This window comes from Schistocerca gregaria, chromosome 11 (assembly GCF_023897955.1).
Source record: "Schistocerca gregaria isolate iqSchGreg1 chromosome 11, iqSchGreg1.2, whole genome shotgun sequence".
Taxonomy (NCBI): Eukaryota; Metazoa; Arthropoda; class Insecta; order Orthoptera; family Acrididae; genus Schistocerca; species Schistocerca gregaria.
The window spans coordinates 101,092,426-101,114,842 of NC_064930.1; the positions used below are offsets into that span (position 1 = coordinate 101,092,426).

The 22,417-nt window shown below is 42.0% G+C and overlaps 1 protein-coding gene across 1 annotated transcript in view; it reads left to right on the forward strand.

The window, feature by feature from the left end:
• The window catches only part of LOC126295325 (ankyrin-1-like), a 68,343-nt gene that overhangs the window by 39,098 nt on the left and 6,828 nt on the right, over positions 1 to 22,417 (forward strand). Inside the window, exon 3 of the mRNA XM_049987788.1 lies at positions 13,189 to 13,335. Within this exon, the coding sequence (XP_049843745.1) occupies positions 13,189 to 13,335 (147 nt within the window). The remainder of the gene's footprint in view (positions 1 to 13,188; positions 13,336 to 22,417) is intronic.

Below are 22,417 nucleotides of genomic sequence, written 5' to 3' on the forward strand. Positions count from 1 at the left end.
GCACAGATCTATATCTACTTTGTCATGGACGGATGGCACCAAGCATCATGAAGGAATGAACACCTGAGGGTGGTGTTCTGGAAGAATGGCAAATTCGGAGAGCCCTGTCTCTCATAGACACTGTATCACCAGCAGAAACAGAATAGGGAACTCAGAAGGATGCAACCATAGCGTTTATTCCATTTTGTGGTGCATTTTTCAGAAATATAGAACGAATGCACTGGAATGCGAATGAAGACAATTTTCTACTTACCTCCTAAATCATGACACTACTTACTAGTTTCAAAGACCACAGAGACTATAGAAATCCAGAGTCTATTAGATACCCCACGGAGGTGGGAAGACATGGTACACACTGTTGGAGATCGTTGCTGCGAACTCTAGTGGTCCACCAGCTTACAGCAGCCTATCAATTTGGGAAACATGGAAAATTGCCTAACGTAATAGCATGGAATGCATTACGAGCATACTAAGAGTCTGGCACAGACGTCTAACTTCTGGGAAAGTGTCTGTTGTATAATGATGGTGGCTACATCTTTAGCAGTCTTATTAATGAATGTCATAGCACTTTTCCAGTGTTTATTATATGGACAATAATTGCCTCTTCTTCTTTTTCGTGAAACAGGCAGTATGACATCTTTTTGAACACCACATCTTTGCATGCCATCAACGATTTTCTTTGAAAGAGTAGGGACCTGAATACGAAGTTCCATTAGTGGTCTTACCATTTCCTCTGCTAAATCTCTTAGGAACAAACGCCTTTTATCACTTCTTCCACTATGGTATCTCAGATGTTGGGCGGAACGTCCATCATATTAATCCATAATGCAAATGGCCATCTACTTGTTGGTCTCTTGCAAGTGTAATAACGAATTTTCTGGTCCATTTGATCTACTCCACCCTTTGTAGAGTTATAGAACTTCATTATATCTGGTTTCTTTTTTGCATGAGTTTCATCACTGTTTCTGTCATGATGCATTGTGCTAATGAGAACTACAGACTTTTTCTTTTTGGGAACATAACTCACTATTTTAATGTCCCCTCTGAATGAAAACAAAGAGGAATGAATCGCTCTTGAGGCAGATGGTTTCATCTCATTAGCAATTTCTGGTTTGTTTTGTTTCCTGGTTTCCACCACTGTATTTTTTGATGATCCTTCAATGCTTTTAGCAAGATCTTTCACCACATTCAATGCATGATTTTTCTGAATAGGTTCATGGGGCTTTCTTCCGTGTAAACAATTCCGTCCAAAGCATATGCAGATGTAGCATCAGATAACCAAAATATTTTTATGCCATACTTTGGTGGTTTAGAGGGCGTATCCTGGGTGAAGCTGCATCTTCCACGGTATGGGACTAGCTGTTCGTCTACTGTGAGCGAATCATTGGGAATCATTCTATTTCTACACTTGTCAAGAAATTGTTCCCATACATCGCGAACAGCTGCAAGTTTGTCATCTGCAGATCGAGCTTCACAGGTACGCCTGTCATCAAATCTAATCATTCTCCTTATATCCTCGAATCTATTTACTGACATGGTGGCCTTATATGTAGGATTTGCCTTTTCATCCAAGAATAACTCTCTAAAAGGGACATCCCAACTCTTCTCAACACCAGAAAGTAGTAAAAGACCGTGAAAACCCTCCATTTGAGCAAGAAAAACGTTTTTCCAAGTTTTACCACATAAAGCAGCCACTCTTCTGCCTTCAATATTTGTGCAGTTGATGATTTCCTCTAGTGTTTCCTTGGAGATGAAATATTCCCATGCATCCTTAGGTTTACAGGTTTTCAAACCATGGGCTGGACCAGGTGCCTTCTTTAGGATATTATGGACAGGTGTACGAAAAGTTGCAGGAGCATCTAATATCCAAATTGTTCCATTCCGACTAATGTATGTGTGATCTTCTATACCTTTTTGTGGTGGTTCTTCATTTTCAGACTCTGGTGAAGTAATATTAGCGGAAGGACTGTCAACTGCCTCAATATTCACATGTGCAGGTTCATTGGCTGATTCTTCACTACTTGCATCTTCAAAAACATTTCCTTCCTCGCAAGAATCATCTTCTTCAAACCACTGAGCCACAACACTTTCAAAATTAGCTGCATTTGCACGTACTGACTTGCTTTGCGTGTCGAAGCCACAGCAAAAGGCGTGTCTCTCGAACAGCAGCTTGTGCAGCACTAAACGAGTCATACTCGTAACAATATGGGCCTTGCAGCAACAAACAAACTACAGTAACAATGAGGCTGACAAGAGCAGCATAGGATAACAATACTATGCAATAATAAAACATTTGATAGCAAAAAGTTCAATAATACACCGACATCGCCAATATGTGTGTATTTTTTAGTTATACTGTTACTACTACAGCTACTGCTGCTGTTGGCACTCCTATTGCTGGAAACACCACTACAGTTACTGTTGAATTAATGACGGCTCCCAAACAAATGTTGAAGGCAATATAGGCTAAAGAACATTTATAAATGGATGAGGGCTTCTGAAGCCCTGCTTATGCATTCACGGTGTATGGGTAAACATATTGAATTATACAAAAAAAAAACTTAAAAAGGTGTCTCATTCAGACTTGATAGGAGGAATGTCACAGTGTTAGTGAAAGAGTACTGGAAAGCAGTTTGAATTCAAACAAAAATTACAGAATTTTTTTTTTTTAAATGAAGACATACAAAGGCCTCGGAGGCCTAGGGTTAAGAAAATTAAGGAGATATTCTACAATGAGCTGACACTTCAGGGGAAGGAGGAGGCAGAGCAACAGTAAAGATGCCACCAGAATGCATCCTGGGCACAAAGAGAGGATTTTACAATGTGATGACAGGTGGAGACCGCAGAAATTCAAAGGGACAGGCGCCTAAAAGCCAGGCTTTAAGCAGTCACTTCAATAATGCACCTCATGACGGAAAAGTACTCACTTGCCAAAGTATTCTGTCATTTGGACACACATTCGGCTCTTCACCCATGAACTATTTCATCATAAAAGGAGTGTGACGTACCTATCAGTCAGTATATGAAATTTTCCAGCAATATGCAGAGTAAAATTATACTATTACTGCCAAGCACTAAGGGGGGTTTGGAAATAAGTCTTAAGATTCGTCAAATGAAGCACACCTGGCTCTATAGTGAATGGTGCGGTTCCCATTCAGCTTTTACATGCAAGACATCATGTGAGGTGCTGTAAGCTCAGGAGCAGTAGGTTGTAGCTGCTTACCCCTTGTACACCTTGTGTCCAACCCTCAAGACAACAAATCACTCCACACAACTTGGTGGCATCTCTGGGTACTCCACCGCCGTATTGGGGCTTTCCTTCTCATTTCCTTTTCCTCTCTGTTCATCCCTGCCCCAAAATATATACTGTTCTTTGGTACACTCCTTTCTATTCGCAGTGTGTGCTTCGCCTGCCTTGCTTGAAGTTCGCTGTGCCATTACTAAAGGCTGTCCCTCAAGTTTGGTTCTACGAGTGCATAGTAGATAATCTTCTCCATCATGTCAATTGCAGCCACTGAGACATGTCTGACAAACTTAACGTTGATGAGAATTTTACGTCACACTATGTATCGTAACACAGTATATCAAATGTGTATGTGCTTCATACAATTCCGGTTCTTGAGATAAAAATACAGTCTTGGTCGCTGAGGTTTTAATTTTCAAATTTCAGTGAAGTGTTTCCCCTCTGCTAGGCTTCTCCAGGTTATCTACAAGGAAACGTCCGGATCCCACCTTGTGCAAGATCATACTATACAGAAAATGTTTCTATACAAACTTACAGAAAATGGTCGTGGCCTACGCCATCCAGAAAAATGATTGCATGATGCGAACACATCGGCAAAATGCGATTAGGACTTCAAGACTGATAACTGCGAATGCCCGTCATGTTGGTTCTTGAAAGAACCAGAACGAGTGCATATAGCGCAGTAGAATCAGAGAGATGGCGTTGACTAGTCTAAACGTTAACATTTGTGCAGGACCGTGTTCATACACAGAATGTGTACCCCCCCCCCCCACTCGCCAGTACACAGAAGGTAACAGCGTGGAGCTTCGAGGCTCATTGTGTGTCTGCCACCTGCAATGGGGGCGTGTTTGACACACAATGAGATGTGCCAATGTGCCAGCAGCTCTCTGTCGGTACAACAGAATCCTTAGCCCACTCTGTGCCCGCTACCCTGAAGAAAAGCTGTTCGGTTTGAAATCTGTTCTGGTGACCAAGAACTAAGGTTGCAAAAATATGGTGACTGTAAGTGGGAATGGATATTGCATTGTGAAGCATATTTTCTTGTGTCACAACCTACTCAGCCACGTCTCCTGCATGTCAATCACAAGCTTTGCATGGTTATCATTCAGCTTCCAAAATTTAGGTACCAATCTCTTAACAGGCAAAAGTCGTAGCCAGCTGATTGTAACTACCTACATCATGAACATTTACAGAGGTGCACTTTACCTATTGCCTTTTGGAGCCTTTTTGACATTACTTTCACTGAAACTGACTGCTCCATTCTGTAGGAGCTATTTCTACATCTACATCTACATTTATACTCCGCAAGCCACCCAACGGTGTGTGGCGGAGGGCACTTTATGTGCCACTGTCGTTACCTCCCGTTTCTGTTCCAGTCGCGTACGGTTCGCGGGAAGAACGACTGTCTGAAAGCCTCCGTGCGCGCTCGAATCTCTCTAATTTTACATTCGTGATCTCCTCGGGAGGTATAAGTAGGAGGAAGCAATATATTCGATACCTCATCCAGAAACGCACCCTCTCGAAACCTGGCGAGCAAGCTACACCGCGATGCAGAGCGCCTCTCTTGAAGAGTCTGCCACTTGAGTTTGCTAAACATCTCCGTAACGCTGTCACGGTTACCAAATAACCCTGTGACGAAACGCGCCGCTCTTCTTTGGATCTACTCTATCTCCTCCGTCAACCCGATCTGGTACGGATCCCACACTGATGAGCAATACTCAAGTATAGGTCGAACGAGTGTTTTGTAAGCCACCTCCTTTGTTGATGGACTACATTTTCTAAGGACTCTCCCAATGAATCTCAACCTGGTACCCTCCTTACCAGTAATTAATTTTATGTGATCATTCCACTTTAAATCGTTCCCCACCCATACTCCCAGATATTTTACAGAAGTAACTGCTACCAGTTTTTGTTCATATAATCATACAATAAAGGATCCCTCTTTCTATGTATTCGCGATACATTACATTTGTCTATGTTAAGGGTCAGTTGCCACTCCCTGCACCAAGTGTCTATCCGCTGCAGATCTTCCTGCATTTCGCCACAATTTTCTAATGTTGCAACTTCTCTGTATACTACAGCATCATCCGCGAAAAGCCATATGGAACTTCCGACACCATCTACAAGGTCATTTATATATATTGTGAAAAGCAACGGTCCCATAACACTCCCCTGTGGCACGCCAGAGTGTACTTTAACGTCCGTAGACGTCTCTCCATTGATAATAACTGTTTGCTAAAAACTCTTCAATCCAGCCACACAGCTGGTCTGATATTCCGTAGGCTCTTACTTTGTTTATCAGGCGACATTGCGGAACTGTATCGAACGCCTTCCGGAAGTCAAGGAAAATAGCATGTACCTGGGAGCCTGTATCTAATATTTTCTGGGTCTCATGAACAAATAAAGCGAGTTGGGTCTCACACGATCGCTGTTTCCTGAATCCATGTTGATTCCTACGGAGAAGATTCTGGGTTTCCAAAAACGACATGATACTAGAGCAAAATACATGTTCTAAAACTCTACAACAGATCGACGTCAGAGATATAGGCCTATAGTTTTGCGCATCTGTTCGACGGCCCTTCTTGAAATCTGGGACTACCTGTGCTCTTTTCCAATCATTTGGAACCTTCCGTTCCTCTGGAGACTTGCGGTACACGGCTGTTAGAAGGGGGTAAGTTCTTTCGCGTACTCTGTGTAGAATCGAATTGGTATCCCGTCAGGTCCAGTGGACTTTCCTCTGTTGAGTGATTCCAGTTGCTTCCTTGGACACTTATTTCGATGTCAGCCATTTCTTCGTTTGTGCGAGAATTTAGAGAAGGAACTGCAGTACGGTCTTCCTCTGTGAAATAGCTTTGGAAAAAGGTGTTTAGTATTTCTGCTTTGCGCGTGTCATCCTCTGTTTCAATGCCATCATCATCCTGGAGTGTCTGGATATGCTGTTTCGAGCCACTTACTGATTTAACGTAAGACCAGAACTTCCTAGGATTTTCTGTCAAGTTGGTACATAGAATTTTACTTTCGAATTCACTGAACGCTTCATGCATAACCCTCCTTACCCTAACTTTGACATCGTTTAGCTTCTGTTTGTCTGAGAGGTTTTGGCTGCGTTTAAACTTGGAGTGAAGCTCTCTTTGCTTTCGCAGTAGTTTCCTAACTTTGTTGTTGAACCACGGTGGGTTTTTCCCGTCCCTCACAGTTTTACTCGGCACGTACCTGTCTAAAATGCATTTTAAATTGCCTTGAACTTTTTCCACACACACACTCAACATTGTCAGTGTTGGAACAGAAATTTTCGTTTTGATCTGTTAGGTAGTCTGAAATCTGCCTTCTATTACTCTTGTTAAACAGATAAACCTTCCTCCCTTTTTTATATTCATATTAACTTTCATATTCAGGGATGCTGCAACGGCCTCATGAACACTGATTCCCTGTTCTGCACTTCCAGAGTCGAAAAGTTCGGGTCTGTTTGTTATCAGTAGGTCCAAGATGTTATCGCCACGAGTCGGTTCTCTGTTTAACTGCTCGATGTAATTTTCGGATAGTGCACTCAGTATAATGTCCTTCGATGCTCTGTCCCTACCACCTGTCCTAAACATCTGAGTGTCACAGTCTATATCTGATAAATTGAAATCTCCACCTAAGACTATAACATGCTGAGAAAATTTATGTGAAATGTATTCCAAATTTTCTCTCAGTTGTTCTGCCATTAATGCTGCTGAGTCGGGAGGTCGGTAAAAGGAGCCAACTATTAACCTAGCTCGGTTGTTGAGTGTAACCTCCACCCATAATAATTCACAGGAACCATCCACTTCTACTTTACTACAGGATAAGTTACTACTAACAGCGACAAACACGCCACCACCGGTTGCATGCAATCTATCCTTTCTAAACACCGTCTGTGCCTTTGTAAAAGTTTCGGCGGAATTTATCTCTGGCTTCAGCCAGCTTTCTGTACCTATAACGATTTCAGCTTTGGTGCTTTCTATCAGCGCTTGAAGTTCCGGTACTTTACCAATGCAGCTTCGACAGTTTACAATTACAATACCGATTGCTGCTTGGTCCCGGCATGTCCTGACTTTGCCCCGCACCCTTTGAGGCTGTTGCCCTTTCTGTACTTGCCCGAGGCCATCTAACCTAAAAAAACCGCCCAGTCCACGCCACACAACCCCTGCTACCCGTGTAGCCGCTTGCTACGTGTAGTGGACTCCTGACCCATCCAGCGGAACCCGAAACCCCACCACCCTATGGCGCAAGTCGAGGAATCTGCAGCCCACACGGTCGCAGAACCGTCTCAGCCTCTGATTCAGACGCTCCACTCGGCTCTGTACCAAAGGTCCGCAGTCAGTCCCGTCGACGATGCTGCAGATGGTGAGCTCTGCTTTCATCCCGCTAGCGAGACTGGCAGTCTTCACCAAATCAGATAGCCGCCGGAAGCCAGAGAGGATTTCCTCCGATCCATAGCGACACACATCATTGGTGCCGACATGAGCGACCACCTGCAGATGGGTGCACCCTGTACCCTTCGTGGCATCCGGAAGGACCCTTTTCACATCTGGAATGTCTCCCCCCGGTATGCACACGGAGTGCACACTGGATTTCTTCCCCTCCTTAGCCGCCGTATCCCTAAGGGGCCCCATTACGCGCCTGACGTTGGAGCTGTGTGACCGAAGCCTACACTGCCTGAAGCTGGGAGCCAAGGGATGCCAACTCAGCATGCATCCGAACACAGCAGTTGCAGTCCCTATCCACGCTAAAAACTGTTGTGCAAAGAACGTCTGAACTTATCTACAGAGAGCACAAACAATTCAACACAAAATGTAAACGGTTATTAAAATACAAGATTGCCTAGTAAATGCATATCAAATAAATATGGTTACACCGAATACACTACCACGAGTAAAATAAAGTTTTTAATTTTGAAACTTTTAATTGTGTCAGTAACATATGTAAATTGTTTCTCATTACTGATCATTCTCACATACTCATTCAGCATTTCAAATGGATTATGCTTAACAGCTGCCCATTGACTGAGAGTGCTTATAAGGTCATGTGTTTCAAATCTTTGTGCACTACTACGTTCTCTGACTTATCTTCCTTGCTAAGTTTAAAACGTCCTGCCCTATTTATTTATCCTGACTCTTATGGCATGTGTTACAAATGTGTCAAACAATGTCTGATGGTTGCAGCCTTAAATTCCCTTAATTTACAGATGCAAAACTGCTTGGTTATTGTTTTTAATTTCTATATGACAATTATTTTAGTCTACATCTACATCTACATCTACATCTACATGACTACTCTGCAATTCACATTTAAGTGCTTGGCAGAGGGTTCATCGAACCACAATCACACTATCTCTCCACCATTCCACTCCCTAACAGCTAAACCTTTCTGTTCGAGCTCTGATTTTTCTTATGTATTTTGATGATCATTCCTACCTATGTAGGCTGGTCTCAACAAAATATTTTCGCATTCGGAAGAGAGAAAGTTGGTGACTGAAATTTCGTAAAAAGATCTCGCCACGACGAAAAACTTCTTTGCTTTAATGACTTCCATCCCAACTCGCGTATCATATCTGCCACACTCTCTCCCCTATTACGTGATAATACAAAACGAGCTGCCCTTTTTTGCACCCTTTCGATGTCCTCCGTCAATCCCAGCTGGTAAGGATCCCACACCGCGCAGCAATATTCTAACAGAGGAGTGTAGTGTAAGCTGTCTCTTCAGTAGACTTGTTGCATCTTCTAAGTGTCCTGCCAATGAAACGCGACCTTTGGCTCGCCTTCACCACAATATTATCTATGTGGTCTTTCCAACTGAAGTTGTTCGTAATTTTTACACCCAGTTGATAGCCTCGAGAATTGTACTATTTATCGAGTAATCGAATTCCAACGGATTTCTTTTGGAACTCGTGTGGATCACCTCACACTTTTCGTTATTTAGCGTCAACTGCCACCTGCCACGCCATACAGCAACCTTTTTTCTAAATCGCTTTGCAACTGATACTGGTCTTCGGATGACCTTACTAGACGGTAAATTACAGCATCATCTTCGAACAACCTAAGAGAACTGCTCAGACGCAGTCCTTATCTAGGTCAAGCGCGCTATACACAGGCGGGCGGACAGGTGTTGCACAGCCGGTACTAGGCAATGCAGAGCCTGTGTTATAACTACACGGCACAGCGCGGCCAGCGCCTAATGTAAATAGACACGGCGCTGGCTGAGCGGCATTGTTGAATAATAATAACAAGTTCCAATGTCCCTGTTGAACTCTTCTCCAATCTGAAATGTGCGATAAGCAGTAACATCCCCATTGTTGAAACTCTTCAGACCCGACACTGCTGCCACTGTAGTACTAGGATACTGTACAATGGCAAGAGTCATCCATCCATTCCCATGTTGAAAAGTGTCATCTTTCGTCAATGTGAAATTAAGAACACAACCACAAAAGACAGATGGGCCCTGTAGAAAAGTCTGAGCTCCAAGAGGATTAATAGCAATTTGAATGTTATCAATAGCGTTATACACAATCGGGCATGACCGCCTCACTCTAGGGTGGTGGGGTTTCGGGTTCTGCTGAATAGGTCAGGAGTTCACTACACTCAACTGGCGGCTACACGGGTAGCGGAGGCTGTGTGGCGTGGGATGGGCGGTTTTTTTAGGTTAGAAGGCATCGGGAAAGTACGGGGTGGGCTGCAATGTCAAAGGGTGCATAGCAAATACAGGACGTGCTTGGATCAAGGAACAGTAGGAATTATAGTTGTAAATTGTTGTAGTTGCGCTGGAAAAGTCCCTGAGCTTCAAGCGCTAATAGAAAGCACAGAAGTTGATATCGTTATAGGTACAGAAAGCTGGCTAAAGCCTGAAATAAGTTCTCCAGAAATTTTTACGAAGTCTCAGACGGTGTACATTAAAGATATATTAGGCAGAATTGGTGGTGGAGTGTTTGTGTCTGTCAGTAGTGGTTTATCTTGTAGTGAAGTCGAAGTAGATACTCCGTGCGAATTGGTATGGGTGGCGGTTATACTTAACAGCCGAATTAAGTTAATAATTGGCTCCTTCTACCGACCCCCAGACTCCGATGATACAGCTGCGGAGCAGTTCAGAGAAAGTTTGAGTCTCTTAACAAATAAATACTCCACTCATACGGTTATAGTTGGTGGGGACTTCAACGTACCCTCGATATGTTGGCAAAAATACTTGGTCAAAACCGGTGGTAGGCAGAAAATATCTTCCGAGATTGTCCTAAATGCTTTGTCCGAAAATTATTTCGAGCAGTTAGTCCACGAACCCACGCGAATTGTAAATGGTTGCGAAAACACACTTGACCTCTTAGCCACAAACAATCCAGAGCTGATAGAGAGCATCATGACTGATACAGGGATTAGTGATCACAAGGTCGTTGTAGCTAGGTTCAATACAGTTTCTTCCAAATCCATCAGAAACAAACGCAAAATAATTTTATTTAAAAAAGCGGATAAAGTGTCACTAGAAGCCTTCCTAAAAGCCAATATCCATTCCTTCCGAACTGACTATGCAAATGTAGACGAGATGTGGCTAAAATTCAAAGATATAGTAGCAACAGCAATTGAGAGATTCATACCTCATAAATTGGTAAGAGATGGAACGGATCCCCCGTGGTACACAAAAAAGGTCCGAACGCTGTTGCAGAAGCAACGGAAAAAGCATGCGAAGTTCAGAAGAACGCGAAATCCCGAAGATGGGCTAAAATTTACAGACGCGCGAAATTTGGCATGGACTTCGATGCGAGATGCCTTCAATAGGTTCCACAACGAAACAATGTCTCGAAATTTAGTAGAAAATCCGAAGAAATTCTGGTCGTATGTAAAGTACACAAGCGGCAAGACACAGTCAATACCTTCGCTGCGCAGTGCCGATGGTACTGTTACCGACGACTGTGCCGCTAAAGCGGAGTTATTGAACGCAGTTTTCCGAAATTCCTTCACCAGGGAAGACGAATGGAATGTTCCAGAATTTGAAACACGAACATCTGCTAGCATGAGTTTCTTAGAAGTAGATACCTTAGGGGTTGCGAAGCAACTCAAATCGCTTGATACGGGCAGGTCTTCAGGTCCAGATTGTATACCGATTAGGTTCCTTTCAGATTACGCTGATACTATAGCTCCCTACTTAGCACTCATATACAACCGCTCGCTCGCCGATAGATCTGTGCCTACAGATTGGAAAATTGCGCAGGTCGCACCAGTGTTTAAGAAGGGTAGTAGGAGTAATCCATTTAACTACAGACCTATATCATTGACGTCAGTTTGCAGTAGGGTTTTGGAGCATATACTCTATTCAAACATTATGAATCACCTCGAAGGGAACGATCTATTGACACGTAATCAGCATGGCTTCAGAAAACATCGCTCTTGTGCAACGCAGCTAGCTCTTTATTCGCACGAAGTAATGGCCGCTATCGACAGGGGATCTCAAGTTGATTCCGTATTTCTAGATTTCCGGAAAGCTTTTGACACCATTCCTCACAAGCGACTTCTAATCAAGCTGCGGACCTATGTGGTATCGTCTCAGTTGTGGGACTGGATTTGTGATTTCCTGTCAGGAAGATCGCAGTTCGTAGTAATAGACAGCAAATCATCAAGTAAAACTGAAGTGATATCAGGTGCTCTCCAGGGAAGCGTCCTGGGACCTCTGCTGTTCCTGATCTATATAAATGACATGGCTGACAATCTGAGCAGTTCTCTTAGATTGTTCGCAGATGATGCTGTAATTTACCGTCTAGTAAGGTCATCCGAAGACCAGTATCAGTTGCAAAGCGATTTAGAAAAGATTGCTGTATGGTGTGTCAGGTGGCAGTTGAAGCTAAATAACGAAAAGTGTGAGATGATCCACATGAGTTCCAAAAGAAATCCGTTGGAATTCTATTACTCGATAAATAGTACAATTCTCAAGGCTGTCAATTCAACTAAGTACCTGGGTGTTAAAATTACGAACAACTTCAGTTGGAAGGACCACATAGATAATATTGTGGGGAAGGCGAGTCAAAGGTTGCGTTTCATTGGCAGGACACTTAAAAGATGCAACAAGCCCACTAAAGAGACAGCTCACACTGCACTCGTTCGTCCTCTGTTAGAATATTGCTGCGCGGTGTGGGATCCTTACCAGATGGGATTGACGGAGGACATCGAAAGGGTGCAAAAAAGGGCAGCTCGTTTTGTATTATCACGTAATAGGGGAGAGAGTGTGGCAGATATGATACACGAGTTGGGATGGAAGTCATTACAGCAAAGACGTTTTTCGTCGCGGCGAGACCTTTTTACGAAATTTCAGTCACCAACTTTCTCTTCCGAATGCGAAAATATTTTGTTGAGCCCAACCTACATAGGTAGGAATGATCATCAAAATAAAATAAGAGAAATCAGAGCTCGAACAGAAAGGTTTAGGTGTTCGTTTTTCCCGCGCGCTGTTGGGGAGTGGAATAGTAGAGAGATAGTATGATTGTGGTTCGATGAACCCTCTGCCAAGCACTTAGATGTGAATTGCAGAGTAGTCATGTAGATGTAGATGTAGATGTAGATCTCTGCGAGCCGTTCAATGCTGTTGCTCGAGCAGCTGCACGACCACTGACGCCGTCTTATCAGAATAACGACTTATAATACCAGTGGCGCAATCCTTATCAAGGTCAAGCGAGCTATACACAGGCGAGCGGACAGGCGTTGTTTGCTCTTATATGTACGTTTAGTGTGTGCTTCTCCATTTTGAACAGTCTGTTGTATGCTAAGCTATGCCTATGGGGAATGCAGGAGAAGAAGCATAGGAACTGATTGGTTCACTGGTAAGTCGTTCGTGTTAACTGACAACCCGTTCTTGTTTTGCAGAGTGTATTCAATCTTCTGTTCTAGACAGTCCCTCAAGGTCCCCGTGTGAGTGCTTTCACCCACACGGTGTCTCTCTTTTTACAGTGCGCCAGCCACTACAGGGGGCGGCTCCCCACCTGGAACTCACCACCAGCCCCACAGTGTCCACGGCCGGGCTGCTGACTCAGCTGCACCGGCCATAGCTGCCCACAACACACCCCCGTTTTTCCACATCATCGTCTCTCTCTTGCGGTGAGTTCCGTCAATACACATGAACCATTTTCACACGTGTGGTACCACTTATTGTGGAGCCAACCAAGTGCCATACTAGAACAATCGAATTTCCTTTTTTACCTTATTTTATTTGTTTTGTTCTTGAATTTGTGGGTAAAGCAGAGATTACAACAGCCAGGAAATTTTTTTTATTGTTTTTTTTTTTACGGTGCACCACACAGAGCATATCCTTTCTCAAAAGTTCTGTATATATTGGTGTGTTTAATACAATTTCTGCTAACAATAATGCTAATGTACCTTGCAAATTAGGCATGCAGGAATGTGTGTGGAAATGAGGTTGTCATGCATTGACTTTCAACAAACCTAGAAGTTATGCAAATGTATAATTGTGGATGTAAGCATATGGAGCTTCTCAAGAAGAAATGATGAAGCATTGACAAGCAGAGGGACAAGAAATTAATGTTCATCAAGGCAGTGAGGATATGGCTTAGTTTGAGTGTTTGTCTAAATGTAGCTTGAATTTTCTTTAAATGACTGTTCTGGACGCTTACATGTATAGTGACCAATGAAAATTGGGACTTGAACACGGATTTCCTGTTGATCGCAAGCAGTCACCTTAACCATTAAGCTGTTGCACCTTGCCTCCAAGCCCAACTTAAAACTTTTTTTTTGGTCACTGGTGTTTCCAACTTTGATTTCCAAACATGGGTATCAGAGTTTCTTCCGCAGGGTATGTCAGAATAGTCCGGTCTGTTGCGTTGCAGTTATGGTTGAGTGGAGACATTTGCAACATTGTGCTGCTCACCAGTTGCAAGCAATGGCCTGCAGCTCATGGAGCTCAGCAGTCATTGTGAGTACAGAATTCTTGTTCATTATGCAGCTGTTGCTGCATAATTATATCCTAAAGTGCACTTTTCTTTTTGGAGAGAAACTCAGATGCAAGCAGCCGTAGATATTTAGTTTAATGACAGTAAATACCAATGACTAACTGTGAATTCCTATCCTTCTCTCCTGTTAACCGAAATTCTAAATCCAACGACCCAGCTTTAGAGTTGTTTTTTTTGTCAATCGAAACAGCAACAAGTGTAACAAGACTTATGTGAATTATAGTAAGTCTTGTCACCTAGTCTGTAACAGCTCTTACTCGCATCCTCTTACTCATTTTGACACTAAATTTAATTCTCTCGATACATGAGTCAACTAATTACGATTTTGGACTTGAGCTAATTAACCAATTACTCTAATCAATGTGGGTGCATGGTCGCCTTTTCAAAGTACTTTTGAGGAATCCACTTTGATTAATAAAAGTAGAGTACTGCAATTACTTTTTATTATAAAAAGAGTAAAATACTCTGGAGTTTATTCTCGAACCCACCAGAATCCACTCGTTTGGCTTTATGGTGGCTCTGGTGTATGCTTTCAGTCTTTGGAGTGCAGAAAATGAACGTTCTGTAGTACACAGGTAGTGTTAAAAGAAATCGCAATAATTTTACATGTTCTGGTACCATGTTCTTCAGAGCTATACAGTTGTCATCCTCTGTCGTTCTCAAGTATTGCACTACACTTTCAAAGCTATCTACTGTAACATTGCGTTTTTTACAACATCCAACAAATCACCTCTACGAAGAGTCAATCTTACACAGTCGAAATCATCACCATAAAAACAAGTAACGTAACTACTATATTCTTGGCCTAATAAAAGCTGTTCTCTTTTGACAAAATGTCATACTGTTTCAGGTAAAAAGTCACCTACTGTCTGGTCTACTACCTCAGAAGAAAAAAAAATTCGTAACTTTTCTTGAATATCAGATGCATTATGGTTATCACGACCTAATTTTAATGGCAACTTTACAGGGCATGAAATAGTGGGGAGACTTAATTCCAATACATCACATGTTTCTTCAGCATGTTCCCAAAGTGATGAATGTATATCTGCATTTCTGGATCCTCCTACTGAAGACAAAACAGCATCTACAGAATTACAAGCAAGGTGGAAATTAAATGAAACTTTCTGAAGTACTTCATTAAGTTTCTGTGTTCTTTGGAATACAAAAATTAGCATCTTGATATGAAACAGAGTTTCAAAGTCTTGCAAACATTCTAGAAATCATTTAGATTGCGGACTGGCATCATTTCCCTCATCTTGTGTATCGTTAAGAAATTGGAAAAGACCTTCATGATTGCCATCTGTGCAGAACAGAGACACAATACGCATGCACCATCTCGTTCGACACAACTGTCTTTAACCTTGACCTGCTTCAATGTCATGAAAACCTGAAAGAAATTTAAGTTTAAGTTTTCTGAACTTCCCCAGCCTTTTGGGTAAAGCACGAATGAATAAAATCAAATGAATTTTCCTAGCCTTTGGGTGAAACACAAAGAAACAAAATAAAATCTCTGAGAACTGAGAGAATGTCTATTAATACTGGAATGGTATTAAATAAGCCTTGAACAACTAAATTTAAGGAATGAGCCAGACAATGAAAGTGAATAGCTCTTGGTTCATTTTGTTTTATTCACTTGTAATCCTTGCAGACTACTGCTAACATTTGTTCTACTCTCATAGGAATACAAACGTCTCAAAAATGACATCGACAGGAAGTGCAAAATGGCTAAGCAGGCATGGCTAGAGGACAAATGTAAGGATGTAGAGGCTTATCTCACTAGGGATAAGAGAGATACCGCCTACAGGAAAATTAGAGCGACCATTGGAGAAAAGAGAACCACTTGTATGAATACCAAGAGCTCAGGTGGAAACCCAGTTCTAAGCAAAGAAGGGAAATCAGAAAGGTGGAAGGAGTATATAGAGGGTCTGTACAAGGGCGATGTACTTGAGGACAATATTATGGAAATGGAAGAGGATGTAGATGAAGATGAAATGGGAGATACGATACTGCGTGAAGAGTTTGACAGAGCACTGAAAGGTCTGAGTCGAAAAAAGGCCCTGGGAGTAGACAACATTCCATTAGAACTATTGACGCCCTTGGGAGAGCCAGTCCTGACAAAACTCTACCATCAGGTGAGCAAAATGTATGAGACAGGCGAAATACCCTCAGACTTCAAGAAGAACATAATAATTCCAATCTCAAAGAAAGCATGTGTTGACGGATGTGAAAATTAGCGAACTATCAGTTTAATAAGTCACAGCTGCAAAATACTAACTCGAATTCTGTACAGACGAATGGAAAAACTTGTAGAAGCCTACCTCGGGGAAGATCAGTTTGGATTCCATAGAAATGTTGGAACACGTGAGGCAATACTGTCCCTACGACTTGTCTGAGAAGAAAGATTAAGGAAAGGCAAATCTACGTTTCTAGCATTTGTAGACTTAGAGAAAGCTTTGGACAATGTTGACTGGAATACTCTCTTTCAAATTTTAAAGGTGGCAGGGATAAAATACAGGGAGCGAAAGGCTATTAACAATTTGTACAGAAACCAGATGGCAGTTATAAGAGTCGAGGGGCATGGAAGGGAAGCAATGGTTGGGAAGGGAGTGAGACAGGGTTGTAGCCTCTCCCCGATGTTATTCAATCTGTATATTGAGCAAGCAGTAAAGGAAACAAAAGAAAAATTTGGAGTAGGTATTAAAATCCAGGGAGAAGAACTAAAAACTTTGAGGTTCGCCGATGATATTGTAATTCTGTCAGAGACGGCAATGGACTTGGAAGAGCAGTTGAATGGAATGGACAGTGTCTTCAAACGATGAACATCAACAAAATCAAAAGGAGGATAATGTATTGCAGTCAAATTAAGTCGGGTGATGCTGAGGGAATTAGATTACGAAATCAGACACTTAAAGCAGTAAAGGAGTTTTGCTATTTGGGGAGCAAAATAACTGATGATGGTCGAAGTAGAGAGGATGTAAAATGTAGACTGGCAATGGCAAGGAAAGCGTTCCCGAAGAAGAGAAATTTGTTAACATAGAGTATTGATTTAAGTGTCAGGAAGTCATTTCTAAAAGTATTTGTATGGAGTGTAGCCATGTATGGAAGTGAAACATGGACGAGAAATAGTTTGGACAAGAAGAGAATAGAAGCTTTCGAAATGTGGTGCTACAGAAGAATGCTGAAGATTAGATGGGTAGATCGCATAACTAATGAGGAAGTATTGAATAGAATTGGGGAGAAGAGGAGTTTGTGGCACAACTTGACTAGAAGAAGGGATCGGTTGGTAGGACATATTGTGAGGCATCGAGGGATCACCAATTTATTATTGTTGTGCAGCGTGGAGGGTAAAAATCGTAGAGGGAGACCAAGAGATGAATACACCAAGCAGATTCAGAAGGATGTAGGTTGCCGTAGGTATTGGGAGATGAAGAAACTTGCGCAGGATAGAGCAGCATGGAGAGCTGCATCAAACCAGTCTCAGGACTGAAGACCACAACAACAACAACAGAGTTGCTCACAACAATTTTTCACAGAAATAGAATATCTTTATTCGGTTTTTGTACTGCATTGTTCAGTATCACATGGACATAAGAACTACTGAATTTATTTTATGAACTACATGCTTGCACACACACCAAATATTATGACACAGATGATAATATCATATGAAAGAACATAAAAGGCAGCTCACACTAAGGTGCCATTACTAACTTAACTAGCAGTTGTAGCAGCTTACCCATGTGGCCACTCTGTGTTGATTCACTACAACTAGATATGTTACAGAACTCTGCAAAATCAATATGTAGCCTCGCCCATGGTTCTCTATGCCATTCCCATGGGTGGTAAGCAGCCTTGGCTGGAGACTCTGGAACATCCACTACAAAGAGCTGTGATTTGTTCTATGTCTTTATTCCATTCAGATCACTATACAAAACTTCCAGGTACAGACTTCATTTTTGTGATTCCCAAATAGCTCAAGTGTATCTCTTTTAAGATCTGAAGTCTTTGACTACTTGGTATTACAACTCTCTCCCCTTCCCCACCCTTACAATACAATTAGGATCAATAGAGTACTCACTGCAGTGCCTTGAATACTCTTTAAGAATGTCTGAAACCTTATTTGGCCACTTGTCACTTTTGACACAGTTAAACGCAAGAGATAGTATTTTATCTTTTGCAGGCACAAGGACACCATCAAGCATGAAAAAATTTACATGTATGGCACATTCATCAGGTTCAGTCTGTCCAGGTAACATCAACTCTGATGAACAGCCAGCATTATAATTTTCATTGGTTTTACAATATTTAATGTCATAATCATACTGAGATATAAATTCAGTCCATTGTTGCCATCTTCTATCACCAATGGAAGACAGTAAAACTTTGGGACTACAATTATAGACAGGTTGTTTGTAATCTGTTGTCACAGTAAAGTGATGGCCTGTTAGGTACAGATGATACATTTTTACACTCCATACGATGGCGCTGACTTCGTTATCCAAGATAGAATAAGTTTCTTCTTCCTTGCTTCAGGTGGATCTAGCAAACATTACATACACCCATGCCTGTCTCAGCAGCGTCACAAGCTAAAACTAGCAGCAATTATGGATCATAATGACAGCAGCATAATTTTAGCTTCTTTGAATGCTTTGTCACATTTTGAATTCCATTCAAACTTCGGTTTGTTGGCACATGAATACAGAGGACTTCGAATTCTAGACAAGTTTGCTAAAAAAATTTCCATAATACTTCATCATACCACAAAATGACAAGACCTGAGTTTGTGTTGTTGGCTTTGGGGTCTTCTGCACAGCTTCTACTTTTTTATTACCAATTTCAATTCATTTTTATCAATAATGTGATCAAAATATTCTACCTCATTTTGAAAAAACTTACTTTGCTCAATATTTACAGTTTTTATACTTTTCTGTCAACACAACTAAATGGAACCAATGCTCTACTGGGGAGAAGCTTGTGATGATGTTATCACCAAGACAATAGCATCTTTTCCTAAGACCAACATGAATGTTATGCATATTTTATTGCCTTATAGCTGGGGCAGGAACTATTCTAAAAGTAAGTCTAGTAAACGTATACAATCCTCCCCCCCCCCCCCCCCGGAGTAACAATGGTTTGCAGATCTTGAGATGGCCCATCCATTTCTAATTGTAAATAGGCACCATTTAAGTCCAGTTGGGTCAATTTCTCACCTTCTCCTAACTTAGCAATAATCTCATCTGTCTTTTCTATGGGACATTGAGGAATGGCAAGGTTTGAGCTCACCATTACCTTATAATCACTACAGTTTCATGATGTGTTTGGCCTTTAACCTGCTGAATGATAGACACAATAGGGTAGCCCATTTGACTTTGGGTAACTCCTCATCTGGCAACTAGGCAAGAGTTTTTTCCTCAACCATATTTTGCATTTTATTTTCTACAAGAAGTTGATGAGCTAGAGGATTCACCTGGCATAAAGTACAATGGGTCAAGCCCCTTCTTCTAGCACTAGGGTACCTATTGACCCTTTAAGGCAACAGGCTCTTTTGTGAGAACCTCTGGATATGCCTTCACAAGTCGTTCTGCTGAATCTATTTGTGGGTGGAAAACTTCTAATTGTTTAACTTGGTGTACTTTGACAATATTGTCTCAGTTAAGTGGAATGGATCTTAGCCAGTTTCTCCACAGTATAGTGAAGCTGGCTGATGACTTTGCATCATATAGAGGCAATGAATAGCTTATTCTGTCAACATGAACCAAATGCGCAGAGCCCTTCAGATCTGCTTGTTTAAATATGACAATCTGATGTGTGGAACTTGTTCTGCCACAGTGGGACACACATAAACACTGTTACGCTCCTTGCACACACTGACATTTTCTTAATTTGGATCAATTTTTTAGTATGCACTTCTTTTGATGCCCAATTTTTGAAACATTATAGTTTTTAATAATATTCACTCCTCTTCTGCTGCACTGCCTAAACTTGATTCCTCTGAGTCAAGATGGTATACTCAGTGATAAAACAGAAATATTGACCTTTAGACAATGTGTCTAATAGTGCATTTTAAATACGACAGTATGCCATCTTAGGCACTGTGTAATACTTAAAGCAATCACAAGTTTGAAGTTCTTCCACATAAGGCAGTCAGGTTCTTTAAAGTATTGATCTTTCCTGGTTGCTTACTATCTGAGAAGAAGTACTCTGGGCTTATGAATAACCTACATCTCGAAGGGGTGCAAATGAAAAAAAAAAGCATGACTTTGAAGCATTACTCGGGAAAGCTGCAGCAATTGCGACCACATTTCCTAGGTCCATAATTATTTGCATAAAAATACTCTGGGAGTAAGATACCCCATTACCAGCAGGGTTGGCGTAAGGCATTTGAAAACCACTTGTTGGTATTCGTTTTGTGTATTTCGTGGACTTGGAATACTTTTAAGGGTTTGAAGTGCAATTTGTCTCTCACAGGGAAGAGATTAACAGAGGAAAGGTAGATGACTAGATGAACACATAGAGTTGGAAGTGAAAATGGAAAGGAAGAGAGGGTGAATGATAGGGAGAGGGGAGATGGACAGAGAGATACGGGAGAAGGAGATGGGCTAATTGAAGATTAAAATAAAAAATATCCAGGCAGTGGTGTGCTTATCAATATAACATTAATAGTTTTTATGAAGGAGGCAGTATGTTTGGGAAATGATGACAGGAAGGATCAAATATTGCCTTCACACATTACCTAGTTAAATGATTGGGGGAAAGCAGACAACATGCGAGAATGGAATGCAACACAATGCCAGACACTGGAAGCCAATATAAAACACAATTTTCCACACCGTATCCATTCACTGTTTGATAATGAGAGCACCTAGCGACTTCCAGCAGACCTTCAACTCAATTTCCAATCTCCTGTATCTCCCACAATCATGTATGTGAATTCAAATAGAAGTAGGGCATCAAAATTACTGCAGAAGGCAATGTCAGCATTCTACTCCCTTTTGCTAGACAAGAAATACTTGAGATGATCAAATCATCCTCATAAATAAAACATAAAGCGTAATGTTTCGTATGACTACTGGCAATAATTTTACAGACTTCACTTCAACATGTAATGACCTCTCTGTCTAGTCAGTGTTATCTAGAGAGTTTACTGAGGATCAGGCACTGGTAACCTCAAAGAGCTGAGAATGTCACTTCAGGGGTGTAAATTGACAATATTACAAAAACTGATTACCAATTTTAGCATTCCTATGGAAGAGCAGAGTAAACCCACTAGCAAAAAGTAATCTACATCCATAAAAGTGCATAACAGCTAGAGTTACCAATTAGCTCTATTGACAGAATATAAATGTAAATCTGTATCTCCAACATACACTCCTGGAAATTGAAATAAGAACACCATGAATTCATTGTCCCAGGAAGGGGAAACCTTATTGACACATTCCTGGGGTCAGATACATCACATGATCACACTGACAGAACCACAGGCACATAGACACAGGCAACAGAGCATGCACAATGTCGGCACTAGTACAGTGTATATCCACCTTTCGCAGCAATGCAGGCTGCTATTCTCCCATGGAGACGATCGTAGAGATGCTGGATGTAGTCCTGTGGAACGGCTTGCCATGCCATTTCCACCTGGCGCCTCAGTTGAACCAGCGTTCGTGCTGGACGTCCAGACCGCGTGAGACGACGCTTCATCCAGTCCCAAACATGCTCAATGGGGGACAGATCCGGAGATCTTGCTGGCCAGGGTAGTTGACTTACACCTTTTAGAGCATGTTGCGTAGCACGGGATATATGCGGACGTGCATTGTCCTGTTGGAACAGCAAGTTCCCTTGCCGGTCTAGGAATGGTAGAACGATGGGTTCGATGACGGTTTGGATGTACCGTGCACTATTCAGTGTCCCCTCGACGATCACCAGAGGTGTACGGCCAGTGTAGGAGATCACTCCCCACACCATGATGCCGGGTGTTGGCCCTGTGTGCCTCGGACGTATGCAGTCCTGATTGTGGCGCTCACCTGCACGGCGCCAAACACGCATACGACCATCATTGTCACCAAGGCAGAAGCGACTCTCATCGCTGAAGACGACTCCATTCACGCCTGTCGCGACACCACTGGAGGCGGGCTGCACGATGTTGGGGCGTGAGGGGAAGACGGCCTAACGGTGTGTGGGACCGTAGCCCAGCTTCATGGAGACGGTTGCGAATG